This window comes from Pongo abelii, chromosome 23 (assembly GCF_028885655.2).
Source record: "Pongo abelii isolate AG06213 chromosome 23, NHGRI_mPonAbe1-v2.0_pri, whole genome shotgun sequence".
NCBI lineage: Eukaryota > Metazoa > Chordata > Mammalia > Primates > Hominidae > Pongo > Pongo abelii.
The window spans coordinates 25,383,369-25,397,433 of NC_085929.1; the positions used below are offsets into that span (position 1 = coordinate 25,383,369).

Genomic DNA, 14,065 nt, shown 5'->3' on the forward strand with positions numbered 1-14,065 from the left:
ATCTGCTGGGATGTCCCCTCTGCCCAGAACCACACACGGGGCTGAACTCGTGGCAACCACAGGGTAAGGGGCCAGAACCCTAGAGAGCACACAGATGCACACTGGGAACAGGGTGGACACAGCCGCCTGCATACACACCTGCCTGCCCGTCCATCACTCATTTCCCCCAGGCACACCATCAGCACCTAGGCACAGTTCCAGGGTGACCCCTGATGCGAGGAGGGGAGGGAGGCAAGCCCGCCTCCCCAGCTGCTTGATGAAAGCCAAAGATCCTCTCTCTCAGAACGCTCAGGCTCCTAGCACCATGGCCACTGCCTGGAGCTGTCCAGGTTCCCTGGCTGGGGCACAGGTCCAAAGCTAGAACCATTGTTGCTCTCGGCTGAACCCAAAGAATAAAGCTTGCCTTAGGACTGGGTGAAGCAAGGAGTGACCTCGGAGGCCAGTGCTCCCAAGTGGGGAGGCTGGGCCCTTGTCTCCCAGCATCACCTTCCCCTAGCCCCAGAGTACCCATAACTTCGTGACTCCTTGTTTGCCCCCACTCCCCCATCCCCAGGGTCAAAGGCCTCCCTCTTAAGGGCAGACTTGAAATCTGTGCTCAGGGAATCCTGCTGGGCAAGACAGCCCCTCCCTTGTCTGCCACGGCCTCCACTGCTGCCACTCCTGGCTGCGGCCCCCTTTGTGTGCTAGACCTTCTGTCTTGGCTGGGCCTGAGCACACTGCCCTGCTGCTTCGCCCAGCTCCCCACCCTCTCCAGCAACTCCACTCTCAAGCCCCCACTGCTTCGCACTGGGTCCAGGTCTCCCTCGGGCTGTGCCCATGCCACTGTGGAAGAATCCCAACACTTGCTTTTACGTCATCCCCTTTCCACCAGGACCTGGGATTATCCCTTCTAAACAGCTCTTAACCCCATCTCTGCCAGATTCGCAGACTCAAGATGGGGTTGCAGGGGTGGCTGCTGCTCCTGGACCTACATGCTGGTAGGAGACTGGTGCTGGCAGGAGCTTCATGGATTTGCCAAACTATCACATGGATTGACCATGGATGCCCGGCGGAGCCTCACACTCTCTTGCCCTGTGGCCTCCACACCCTGAGTACTTCAGGCATGGGACATGACACCTGCACTCCACACCCTGTTCCCTCTGCCCCCACCTTGCTGGAGCTGCCTCAGTTATCGTGCAGCAGGGCCAGGCCTGCGCCTGGTTCCCTTTCTGGCTGCAGACTGTCCTGGACCTCGCGAGTCCTCTTGCTTCCAGGAACCCATGACAGCAGGAACAAGCAGAGGAAAACCCCTGGCCCCACTTACTGTCTGGTTATCCTCGTAGAGTTTCAGGTCGTAGCCGCTGAGCTCCACACAGAAGATGATGGCCGTGACGCCCTCGAAGCAGTGGATCCACTTTTTGCGCTCTGACCTCTGCCCCCCCACATCCACCATCTTGAAGGTGAGCTCCTTGAAGGTGAACTTGTTCTCCACAATGCCCGTGGTCATGTCCCGGGAGCGCAGGATGTCCTCGACAGTGGGGATATAGTCAGCTGCGGCGATGCGCTCCAGGTCGTTCAGGTAGTAGGCTGCGTTGTCCTCCAGGTGGTACTCGCTGGAGCGGCTGAAGCAGGCCTGTGCCCCTGGGTCGGCCCAGAGCCGTCGCATGACACCCAGCAGCTCGGGTGTGATCTCGCCCTTGCTCTCAGCGGGGCCCGTCAGTGCGAAGAGCTGCACAGCGTCGTAGGCGCGGTCAGGGTTGTGGAAGTCGATCCTGAGGGCAGCCAGGGCCCGGATGATGCGGGTCAGCGAGTCGATGGCGTTGTAGATGATGAGGGGCTTGTACTCCTTGCAGGCCTCCAGGTTGAAGCCGCCGCTGTGGATGATCTTCATCTGTTTGACGATGGTGCTCTTGCCTGAGTTGCTGGTGCCCAGCAAGAGCAGCTTGATCTCGCGGCGCTGCCGCTGGCTCTCTGAGCGCAGGTGGCGGTCAATTCTCCGGGACCGCCGGGCTGCTTCTTTTTCCTCTGAGCTTTGCCGACATCCCATGGTCTGGCAGCAAAGGGACCAGACAAGGAGCACGGGATGGGGCACCTCTCCCTCTTGCCACAGGGGACGCTGAGACCAGGCAGACAAGAGCCCAGCTGCCCTGGAGGCACTCAGTGCCAGCAAGGGGGTGAGGCCGAGCCACACTGTAGCCCCTGCCCCAGCGCCTCTTCTCCAGCTGGCATGGCGCTCCGTGCAGCGGGAGGCGGCCGCCCCTCCCCACTAGTGACACTCCAGCTCCCTAGTTGGCAAAGTGGCCTGATTTGCCGTAGTCATTCCCTGTCCTCGGCGACGGTGGGAAGCCGTCCGCTTGTGTCTGCCTCGGCTGCTGCCCTCTGGTTGCTGGTTGCTGTGGCGATGTTGCTGAGTGGCTGGAGGGTTGGAGGGCCGGTCGCTGGTGTGCTCCCTGCAGCCCCCCGCCTCCGGCTCCCACTGTGCATCCAGCCCTTCACCTGCCAAACACAGAGAAGAGTGTGAGCCTCCTCCCCGCGGCCCCACCTCAGGCTGGACAGTGAAAGGGAGCTCTTCTGAAAGCAGAGCAGCAGAGACTGGCCTCAGAAAACGAGCCGGCAACAATCTATCTAACCTCCTCTCCTCCATGGGGCGCTGCAGGGTCCACACCATGGTGTAACACATATGTCTGCTGCTGCCTGGACAGTCTACCTGAAGCCAGGTGCATGAGGGAGAGGAGGGTGTGTGCGAGGTCTCTGCCCACCCAGCCCCCATGCTGGACTCACTTCTACTGCATCCAGTTAGGATTCAATAAGGTCACCCTGCTGTGATGCCCCCTGGGGCCCTTCTCCCAGAGAGCACTGACAGAGCTCAGCCTTGCCCTGTTTTACACGGGTGGCCAGGCCTCAGCCCAGCCCTGGGATAACTGAGCGCCTCCCTGACTCTCATTACCCCCGCAGGAGCTGGGTCATTGCTGATCACAGGGAGGAAAAGCACCAGGAGGGAGAACTGGCCTCTGCCTTCCCTTGAGGGCACTCTGAGGGGCAGCCCAGGAGCCAGCAGATAGGCAGGGACCAGAGCAAGGTGGAGGCTTCAGGCTGTGGGAGCACCATGAGGTGCCTAAGCACAATGGGCAGGGGCAGCCTCACTCCTGCAGAAGGAGGCTGAGACCAAGGAGCTGGGAGCTGCACGTGGTGCTGCGGGGAAATCCACCTGGGAGACCAGATGTCACAGTGGCTCCCAAGGGTAGTAGTAATCACCGAGGCCAGGACAAGGCAGGGTGGCCTAGAGGCCTCAGGCAGAATCTTTCACCAACCCCGCAAGTCAGGGCCTCCCCATCCACCTTTCCTGCCAGCAGGGAGGGGCACACCCTAGGATGCCCCTGTGACTTTGCCGGGTGCTTGGGCCAGGCCTCCCCACACGAGGGGCAGCTCAAAGCTCGGGCTTCTGCCCCTGGCTGTGAGCCCAGGGTGGCACCAGGCCCCACCCAGCTCGCACGCACCCCTCTTGCTCCTTCCCTGACCTCTGTCCCTGTCTGGAGACCCATGCAGCCTCCCCATCCTGCCACAGGCAGCATTCTCCCCTCTAATACCACCCATCAACTCCGTGACAGGCCCTGGGGTGGGAAGGCCCGAGGCAGACAGACTCCAACAGCCAAGGCCCCACCCCCAACTCCTGGGTGTGACCAGCATCTGAAACTCAACCTGCTAAACCCTCGGCAAATGGCACTTCATCCTCTCAGCAGCCATCCGTGCCCCTCACTGTCCCTTGCCCCTCACAGACCTTGACCACTAGTCCTGGCGATCCTGCTCTGAAGCAGGCCCCTGGTGGGCTGTCCTCTCCCTGGGCAGAGGTTCTGGTCTCTCCTGGCAGTGGTGGTAGCCTCTCACAGCTGCTCCCTAGCCCCGCCAGCCTCTGACAGCCAGAGGCTCTAATGCCGCCTCTTTCCCTTGGTCAAACCCTGATGTTACCCCCACCACTCTCAGGGTGGTCTCATCCTTCATGCCTTGCTTGCCTCTTCCAGATTGTGTGGCCTCTGGCGACTTACTCCCATCTCAGAGCCTGTCCCTCACTGGCCACAGGTATCTGTGAAGAGTAAAGCGTCCAGCACAAGCCTGGTCCTCAGAGAGAGACAGCCAGTAGCAGTCACTGCCCTGCTGTGCTTGTCACTGTGAGCGTCACCTTGCCCCCGTTCCTCCTCCTCCATAGCAGCCCTCAGCTAATGTGTGACCTACATGACCTTGTGTGCTGCTGTCGCCCCTACCCCCAGCCAGAGTGCGGGTGAGGAGGGCCCGTCCTGGCCTCGTTCCCCACTGGGAACAGAGCAGTGCCCGGTGCACAGTGGGTGTTCAGTAAGCACTGGTTGGTGGAAGGAGAGAGGGAGGGAAGGAATCACTGGAGAGGCTGAGGAACTTTCCCGCTTCACCAGGCAGCCACCGATGAGAGGTGCACCAGGGAACGCCCTAGAAACATCTCTGCCAAGAGGGCAGTGATTAAAACAGTCACTCAGCCCAATCCCAGTAAGGCTGAAAATTACATCTGAGAATGGAAGCCTCGAGATGACCCTCCCACTCCAGCACACAGTGGGCAGAACATCTGCTTAAAAATGACATGTACATAATATGTGTAATATGCACACGAACCATCAGCGCATGGAGGATGGGGACCCTGTGGCTGCTCCCTTGTCCCTGCTGACGACCTGACAGCCCCTTAGGTGTCGAAAGGTGTCCAAAGCCCTCAGCCCAATGCCTGGGGACCCAGGGCTCTCCCTACCAGCACCATCATTCCAGCAGGAAGCCAACATGCTCCTTTCAGAAGGCAGTGTCCAACCCAGTGGGAGGTGTCCTCTGTTGTGATGACTGTTCTTCTCAATTCAGCGTTTGAAAATCTGAGGTACAGCCAGGTGCCCCTTCTGTCCCCAGTGGTGGGCAGAGAAGCTGCTCTGTCCAAGGATGTGTGATTTGTGCTTTGGGATGTATGTGCTCCCTGGCTCCAAGGCTGGGGAATCAGGAGAGCAGGTTGGGGACACTGGGCTGGCAGCCTGGGCCCTGAACTGCTGTTGTCTGGAAGCCTGGAGCTAAGGGCTGCCCATGCAGTCTTTGATCAGTGTGCACCGGCAACGACAGGGCAATGTGGGAGAAAAGGGCAAGATGTGTGAGCTGTACGGTGCACAGTGCCTGGTGATGGAGTGGCGGCAGGGTGGGAACAGGGAGACGATCAGGGAACTCCAGGGTCCAGCCAGTAGGCTGAAGCAGGGGCTGCTCTTGGAGAGGGGACACATTAGGAGAAAGTGGCAGGTACTGGGAAAGGGGGACTGTCAGCTATCCCTGTGGTATAGGACCCTGCTGTGCTTATGGCCAGGGCTCAGTACAGATGAGTGGGCTGTATCAGTGAACACCAGCTAGTATCCAGTCCCCGGCCCCCGCCCCCAGCAGATGTGTAGTGTTTGCAGCACGAAGAGTGTGGCAAATTCACCAGGAGGTCACTTAGGACTTAGTGCGACACAAGGCCAGGCACCAGGTTCAACACGCAGGCAGCCAGAGGCCAAGAAGCCCTAGTAGGCTGTGCTCAGGTCACAGTCTGCACCTGCCTGCCTCCTCCCCAGCAGCCTCAGGAAACTAGCTCCTCTTGGCTGTAGGCTCTTAAGGAGCTCCATCCTGGTCCTTGACTCACCTATCCAAAGATTCCTAAGGCACGATCCCCAAGCCCTAAGCCCACTCAGGAGCCCTCTGCTGAGAGCTGCTTGCTTCCTGTGGTTTCAGGACTGATCCTTCAGCCCACACATGGACTTCCCCCTCAAGACCCTCCCTTCTCACCCACCGCCCAGCAGGCCCGGCCTGCCCTCATGACCCTCCTTCCAGACGTGGCCCTCTCAAGTCTGTTCCTGTAACAGATGTTGAGTGACAGCCCTGAGCCAGGATGGGGACATGGCCATGGAGGGAAAGTGCTGCCACCTCTCTCGGGACCTTTGCATCCTGGATGCCCTCCACTCTAGGAACACTTCCCTCCCCAGGCACAATCCCTGGAGGCTCAGCCTGCTGCTAGGCATAGAGCTTGGGCAACATAATACCCATGCCACACCCACCATAGCCTGAGCTCGCCACGGCCACACCAGGCCATGGGAGCCACCCTGCCCTGCCCGTAACCTCCAGCCTCTCCCCAAAGCCTCACTCAAGGCCTCCTCCACAACAGCCAGCACAGCACAGAGTCAGTGCCCTCCGCTGAGGCAGAAGAAGACAGCCCACAGCCAAGGTCACCGAAGGTCTCACTGCCCAAGCCGGCTAAGCCAGGGGTGGGAAGACTTATCAGCTTATAGACTAGCTCCCTCATCACTGTGCCCGACTTCCTCAGAGATGGTAGTCCAGCCCCTCACTCTCCAGGTCCCTAGCTACCTGCCTTCCTCCCTCCTCACCTCCCAGGAAAGCCTGCCCCACGCTGAGCTTGGGCGACCGAAAGGGTGAGCCAAGACGAAGTGATGGTTCAACACACAGACCGTGCCCCCAGGGAAGTAGTTTAGGCTTGTTGAGGAAATGGAACTGTACCCAGACTGTGACTGGGGGAGAGGCACAGGCAGTCATGCCTGAGGCCCAATAGAGGCCACTCAGATGGCCACCTCTGCTGGTAACAGAAGCTAGGACCCCAAGAGTTGGCAGGCAGCCCAGGCCACAGGGCCAGCACGGGAGAGCAAGGCCACACCCCTAATGCCCCATGGGCTCCCAGCCCTCCCCAGATACCACATACCCTGAACCTTCAGGACTCTCTAGCCTCAATGTGGGGACCAGTGGTATCCACTGTCCCAGGCGTGGGGTGGCAGCAGGAGTCATGGAACCCACTTCAGACCAACAAGTCCTTTCCACCCCACCGGAGCTGACCCCAGGGCTGCCTGCACCTACCTGCCACTTACCCTGTCCTGGAGTCCCCTGTGGAGGCTGAGCTGCCCGGCATGCCCCAAGCAGGGCTATGACTCAGCACTGCCCCACCCCCACCCTGACCTGTTTGCTGAGATGCCTTCTATCCAGACAGCTGCAGGTCCTGTACCTGCCAGCTCCACCTTGGCACCCAGCAGCTGGTCTGTGGTGACCTGGGGGAGGGAGGGAGGAGGCCCGCGCAGTGACAGATCTCCAGGCTCACTGATGCCTGTGACCACAGGCCCTTCCTCACACAAGGATGTGGGGCAGAGTGGGTAAGGCTCCAACCCCAAGCCAGCCCACAGCTCAGAGCATGCAGGGACCAGCAGGAGGAAATGCACTGGGGTACCCTGAACCCACATTTTGGGCATGTAGGTGGTTCATATAACTCAGATCACTCAACTTGCTGCATGAGTATGGGAACCTGAGGGCCAAGCTTGAAACCGCCTTTGCAAAATTATGACTGAGACAGTGAAAGAGATTTCACTGACCATCTTGCTTCTAACCTCCAAGTTGTCCTTGTTCATTCCTGGGTGTAGGCTGAACTAACTTGGGGAGAAACTTAGTTTATAGTTTAAACAAAGACGGTAACAGCCCTTTCCCAAAGCAGACCTCCTTCTTGCCTGGGCACCAGACTGCCTTCGTAGGACTCACATTAGCCACAAGATTAGAAATTATGGTTTAGGAGTCATGCAGCTGAAGGCTAAAGATTCTGACCCTCCCTAAACTGCTCTTAAGATCAGTGCTTGAGAAATTTTGCAGACCCTGCACTTGATGGATCAGCTGGTACCATCCAGATCGATTAACTGGCTCATCTGATCTTGTGGCCCCCACCCAGGAACTGACTCAGCCCAAGAAGAAAGCTTCAACTCCCTTTGATTTCATCCCTGACCAATCGGCACTCCTGGCTCACTGGCTACCCCCCCATCCACCAAGTTATCCTTAAAAACTTTGCTTCCTGAATGCTCCAGGAGACTGATTTGAGTAATAATAACACTCTGGTCTCCTGCACAGCCGGCTCTTCATGAATTACTCTTTCTCTACTGCAATTCTCATCTTGAAGAATCGGCTCTGTCTAGGCAGCGGGCAAGGTGAACCCCTTGGGCAGTTACAAGCTCAACTGAGGCATTTTTATCTTCACAGTCTCACTTGTCACCCAGCTGCAGTGCACCATCACAGTTCACTGCAGCCTCAACCCCCCAGGCTCAAGCCATCCTCCCACCTCAGCCTTGAGTAGCCGGCACTGCAGGCACGCGCCACCATGCCCAGCTAATCTTTTTATTTTTTGTAGAAATGGGGGGTCTCACTATGTTGCTCAGACTGGTCTTGAACTCCTGGGCTGAAGCAATCCTCCTGCCTCAGCCTCCCAAAGTGCTGGGGTTATAGGTGTGAGCCACCACGCTCATTCTATCATCTCTTAAAGAGTGGGTGCTGCCCCTAACTCTGGAGCCGCCGTCCCCACATCAGCTCCCACCATGATACTATTTTAGAAACCGAAGGTCTGGAAAAGCCCGTGCCTGTGGCCATTGCGGATTACCAGGTTTCCTCCTCGCCGAATGAGGAAGCACTTTCCACTGCCCTTTTACGCCCGACTTATCGGAGCCGCGTTTGCTTCCGGCTGACAAGCTGCACACTCCCTGTCCTGCCCCAGCCATGCGTCCAATCATGAGTTTCCCAGGGCCTGCCCTGCACCTGTAGGGGCCTCCTCGGTGGCAGCTCTCTGTGGTTGCTGAGGAGCCAGGTGTCCTTTGTGTTGCCCAGTTCTTCTGTCCCACTGCCTTCCATCCTGTCATGCTGGCCCCACCCAGTGGGAAGTGGGCTCCACATACGCTGCAGCCCCATGACTGCTTTTCCCCTCTCTCCAGTGGTCTGGTCACGGTCCAGTGTCCCCACAGGCTCTTCATGGAGCCATTTCCACACATCTTCATGGGAGGTCAGGGGCAACTGTGGGCTGGGCCCTGGGGAGGGTCTGTCTCAGGGAAGCTGGGCATGGTGGGGTCGGGGAGGGGACTCTGGGTCCTAGCTGTGGCTCTGCTGTGCTTTCCTCATCTATAGTGTGCCTCCTTGGGTGGCTAAGGCCACTGGAAGGAGAGGAAGGTGCCCAGGGAACCTAGGTCCAGAGGCCCGTGGCTGGAGACATGCAGGGGACAGCTGCACCTCCATGCCACTCCTGTCTGCTGCCACTGCTGGGCCGAGTGCTTTGCTCACACACATGTCATCTCATGTTAAAAGCAGGCCTGGGAGGTGGCCTCGGCTTTACGGCTGTAGTAACCAAAGCGCAAAGATGGAGGTGATTTCCTGGGGTGGCCTGGCTGGGAGTCCGCAAGCCTCAGCTCCCACCAAGCCCTCGACTGGGCCCCATGGGACTGCAGCCTTCCTAACCTGGCCACACCTGGGTATCACTTGCTGTTTTTACTCAGCATTTTTCTTTAAATTGACTGCCTTTTTTACTTAAAAAATGTACTTCATAACAACTTCATAGTCCTACTTTCAGTGGAAAGCCAGGGTCACCCGCCGTAGACAGAAGTAATCCAAAAACAAAACAGTGTAGAGGAACCACTTCTGCCACTAGCCAGGGGCGGGACACTGCCGAGGGGCCAGGCAAGGCCACTGGCTGTTGCTTAAACAGCGGGGATTAGCGCCTGCTGGAGGGTGTGAGAGCCACATTGGCACCAAACTGGGATTTTCTCCTTGAAGGAGAAGGATTGAGAGAGAAACAAGAAGGATTACCTTCCTCCGGGGAAGGGTTAGTGCCACTCACAGCTGTGGCCTTAGGACACCTCCTAGGGTTTGGTGGTGTTGCAGCCCCCTGCTCTGTCCCCACTGCCTCTGCCTCCTGGGGACACAAGTGGGGTACATGGGGAACTGGGGCCAGAGGCCCTCTCTGCTGGGACAAGCTGGGACAACCAGGGCGGAGGCACTGGTACTGGTGTTGAAGGGATGGGGGCTGTTGGGCTGTGGTGTAAACACTGCACCCCTTGTCCTCAGGCCGGAGCCCATCTCTTATCTCAGCAAAGTGGGTCACCCTCTCCCTGGCTCAGTTCCATTTGTCTGCTCAGCAGAGCACCCTCCACTGCTTCTCCAGTTGCTCCTAAATCACCCAGCACGTGCGCCCAGGCCTGAGGCCTTCCACCCTCAGATCTGTATGGGCAACTGATCAGTCACTCAACCTGCTCTGATCAATACTTTGCTCTCCCAGAATCGAGCCCCACTGTGTGTGGCCCTGCTTGGGGACAGGGGGACATGGTGGGGAACAAGCTGAGTCTGTGTGTCAAGGAGCTTGTATTCTCGCTGGGTAGATGGTGAGCACATAAGGCATCCAGGCCATTTCAAATAAAGCTCAGCACCATGGAGAAGAGGACACAGAGAAAAATGTAGAATGGCAGCAGTGAGGAATCGCTGAGGACATCAAGGGGTGGGGTGATTCCCAGAGCTGACCCCGCAGATGCAGCAGACGGGCTTAGCCTGGGGAGAAGCTGCCTGGAAACCACGTCCACCTATCTGAGGTGGGGGTTCCATCCTAAGAGCTGCCCCCAGAAAGCTCAGGGGCTCCAGATGAGGCTCCCCACCTAGTAGCAGGTGGCCCCAGGGGATCCAGGACAGGATGGGGGTTGGTATGGCCTCCTGGAGCAGCACTTCTGCATCATAACCTCCAGTGTGCAATGGTACCTGGACATGCGATGTCACCTGGACATGCGATGGTAGGGTGACAACAAAACCGCAGACAGCATGTCCTGTGGCAAGTGAGCCAGGGTTGGTGTCCACGCCCACATTCATCTGGGAGAGCAGGGACCTGACTTCCCTGCCTTCCCAGCACGACACTGTCTGTGGCATCCCCACTGAATGGCTCCTTGTCCAGCTCCCCACTGGGCCTTGGGGTAGTGAAGGGCAGGGCTGCAGCTCTCAAGGCTGCATTGCATCATGGGCCACGAAGGGCAGGTGCTCAGGACCAGGTGGGGATGAAGGCGAAAATGAGCAAGGATACGTTCACACCCAGTGCACCAGGGCTTCCCCATGCTGCTTCATCCTGGCCAGTGTGGCTGTCTGCAGGAAGGCCTGATGGTTTAAAGCTTTTGATACAACACCTACAGATGCTCCTTGACTTAGGATGGGGTTATGTCCTGATAAACCCATCCTAAGTTGAAAATGCGTTGACTTCCCCCAACCTGCTGAACCTCACAGCTTAGCCTAGCATACCTTAAATGTGCTCAGAACACTTATATTAGCCTGCAGGTAGACAAAAGATCTAACCCGTATCTTGTGGAATTTACTGAATACTGTACTGACAGGGAAAATCAGAATGAATGTTTGTATGAGTACTCGAAGTAAGGCTTCTACTCAATGTTTATTGCTTTTGCACCATAACTTGAAAAACTGCAAGTCAAACCATCCTAAGTTGGGGACCGCTTGTATTTTTGGACTAAAAAGCCACATCTTCCGGAGAAGATAAAAACCCCAACTTGCCTTAATGCCAGTGACACTGGACATGGGCAGGGACAAGCTACCCTCCCAGGAACTGCCCTCTGGGGAAAGATCGCCTGCATAGCTCACCCCTCCCTCCTTGTTAACTCTACAAGAAGCAAGGTTCCTACCTCTTCGGCTGCATCTCCCACCCACCACACCCACAGTGCCCTGTTCCACCCCACCTGGCTGAAAACAAAGCCCTGTGAAGCCCAGGGAGAACCTCCTTCCCTGATGAGGACCCCTGACTACTGCAGCATCAGGATCCCTGGAGCCCCAGTGGACTCAGTCTGGGCCCACGACCTGGCCCGCGTGACCTGGAATAGGTGTGGTGTGCCGCTGGTTCGGCAGTGGGACTGGACCTCCCCTGGGGAAGAAATGGAAGGGATGCCCCATAAACCGGTCCTTCCTCAGCCTCAGGGCTGCTGGCTCCTCCTGCAGGCACCTTCCCTGACCACATCTGGCTCACATCCCCTCCTCCCACCTTCACCTCCAATGGCTTGTGTGTAGTTCCCCAGGGTCCCCACCGCAGGTTGGTCTGGGCTCCTGCTCTGCCCTCCCTCCCCCAGGCACCAGCTCTGCTTCCCTGGAAGCAGGTGCTCTGTGAAAGATTCACAGAACAGATGGATGGGTAGATGGAGGAACACCAAAAAATATTTGTACAGAGCTCGGAAGCTTCCCCAGTACTCCCTTTTGAGAGCATTACCTAAAATGACCTTTCCCAGCAGCCTGCAAAGGGGTCACCCTGCAGTCCACAGGCCTCAGGACCTGAGGTTGCTGCTGACCCATGGCCTGCTCCTGGAGCCCGTGATATCCCTGGGATTCTGTGGGCCAGCTCTACTGGATTCCCCTGGGACCCCTCTGCCTGGGTCTACCCTCCGCTACTACCCCCAATACCCCAGGCCTCCCACAGCCCTCTTGCTTCTGCTTTCCACAAATATTTCTCAAATGTACATCACACCTGCCCCTCTCCGAGCTGCGGACTAGCCTCTAAGGACCCCTCCTTTGGTATGGTTTCCAGTTCCTTCTGTCTGTGTGGAGAATCCGCTTCCTGAAACTTCTCCTGCTCGCCCTCCTCCTTCACTCTCCCAGCTTCCCTGGAGCCCCCTGCCTGGCCTCCCAGTCTCCCACCTGCCCTTTCCCATCCCAGCCAGCTCACACCCCACCTTAATATGATCTTGACCACTTCACACCTTACTGAATTAAAATGGGAGTTTCTGGGGGCAAGGTTTGGGGGGAAGACACTGTGGGCTCTGCACACCCCAGGCTGAGAGCCCAGCTAGCCTCGGCTCTGTGAAACCAGCATCTCCTGGTCCTCAAGCCCATCCCCCATGTCCTCTTGTGCGAGAAAACCTCACACTTCCCTGCAGGTTGTCCCCGGACTCTTCCACTTGGGTGGGCTGGGGCTCCAAGGGCCTTGTGAATCCTAGTCCTGGGGAAAAAGGGGCTTCCAGGCTGGCCTGTCATGGGAGTTCTGCAGTGTTATCAAGCAGCCCCCTCCTCACACTTGGCCCCTGTGGCCTTGGCTCTGTTGTAGACTCCTGGTTTACAACCTTTCCAAGTATTATGGAATGACCCTCCCCATGCAAAACAAAAATAAACAAACACAACGAGGCTGGACGCGGTGGCTCACGCCTGTAATCCCAGCACTTTGGGAGGCTGAGGCAGGTGGATCACGAAGTCAGGAGTTCAAGACCAGCCTGGCTGACATGGTGAAACCCCATCTCTACTAAAGATACAAAAAAAAAAAAAAAAAAAAAAAAAAAAAATTAGCCGGGTGTGGTGGTGTGCGCCTGTAATCCCAGCTACTTGGGAGGCTGAGACAGGAGCTTGAACCTGGGAGGCAGAGGTTGCAGTGAGCCGAGATCACGCCATTGCACTCCAGCCTGGTCAACAGGGCGAGACTCAAACAAAAAAACAAACAAAAAAACAACAAAAAAACACAACGAAAAAGACCAACCTGCAGATTCTGACATTATTACACATATATTTCTGGGGTGTTTTTTTTTTTTTTGAGGGGGAGTCTTGCTCTGTCACCCAGGCTGGAGTGCAGCGGCACGATCTCGGCTCACTGCAAGCTCCACCTCCTGGGTTCATGCCATTCTCCTGCCTCAGCCTCCCAAGTAGCTGGGACTACAGGTGGCCGCCACCACGCCCGGCTAATTTTTGGTATTTTTAGTAGAGACAAGGTTTCACCGTGTTAGCCAGGATGGTCTCGATCTCCTGACCTTGTGATCCGCCCGCCTCGGCCACCCAGAGTGCTGGGATTACAGGCGTGAGCCACCGCCCCCGGCCTTTTTTTTTTTTTTTTTTTTTTTGAGATGGAATCTCACTCTGTTGCCCAGGCTGGAATGCAGTGGCATGATCTCGGCTCACTGCAACTTCTGTCTGCTGGGTTCAAGTGATTCTCCTGCCTCAGCCTCCCAAGTAGCTGGGATTACAGGTGTCCGCCACCATGGCTGGCTAATTTTTGTATTTTTAGTAGAGACAGGGTTTTGCCATGTTGGCCACATTGGTCTCAAACTCTTGACCTCAAATGATCCACCTGCCTCTCCTTCCCAAAGTGCTGGGATTACAGGCATGAACCACCGCGACTGGCCTATAACAGATATATTTCTAATAACTGTTGATGGCCAAAAGTTGCAATCGAACCTGAGACTGCTGGCTGGCTGATCTACTGAAAAGTGAATTAAAGCAGGAAGTCTTAAGAAATGACACACGT

At 57.0% G+C, this 14,065-nt stretch overlaps 2 protein-coding genes across 8 annotated transcripts in view; one reads left to right on the forward strand and one right to left on the reverse strand.

Moving 5' to 3' along the window:
• Positions 1-14,065, forward strand: part of RSPH14 (radial spoke head 14 homolog) — a 79,994-nt gene that overhangs the window by 43,719 nt on the left and 22,210 nt on the right. The window lies entirely within an intron of this gene.
• Positions 1-14,065, reverse strand: part of GNAZ (G protein subunit alpha z) — a 52,840-nt gene that overhangs the window by 27,550 nt on the left and 11,225 nt on the right. For all 3 annotated transcript variants that reach the window (XM_024239967.3, XM_054543599.2, XM_054543598.2), the window contains exon 2: positions 1,304-2,475. In XM_024239967.3, coding sequence (XP_024095735.1) covers positions 1,304-2,026 — 723 coding nt within the window. In that variant the 5' untranslated portion in view covers positions 2,027-2,475. The remainder of the gene's footprint in view (positions 1-1,303; positions 2,476-14,065) is intronic.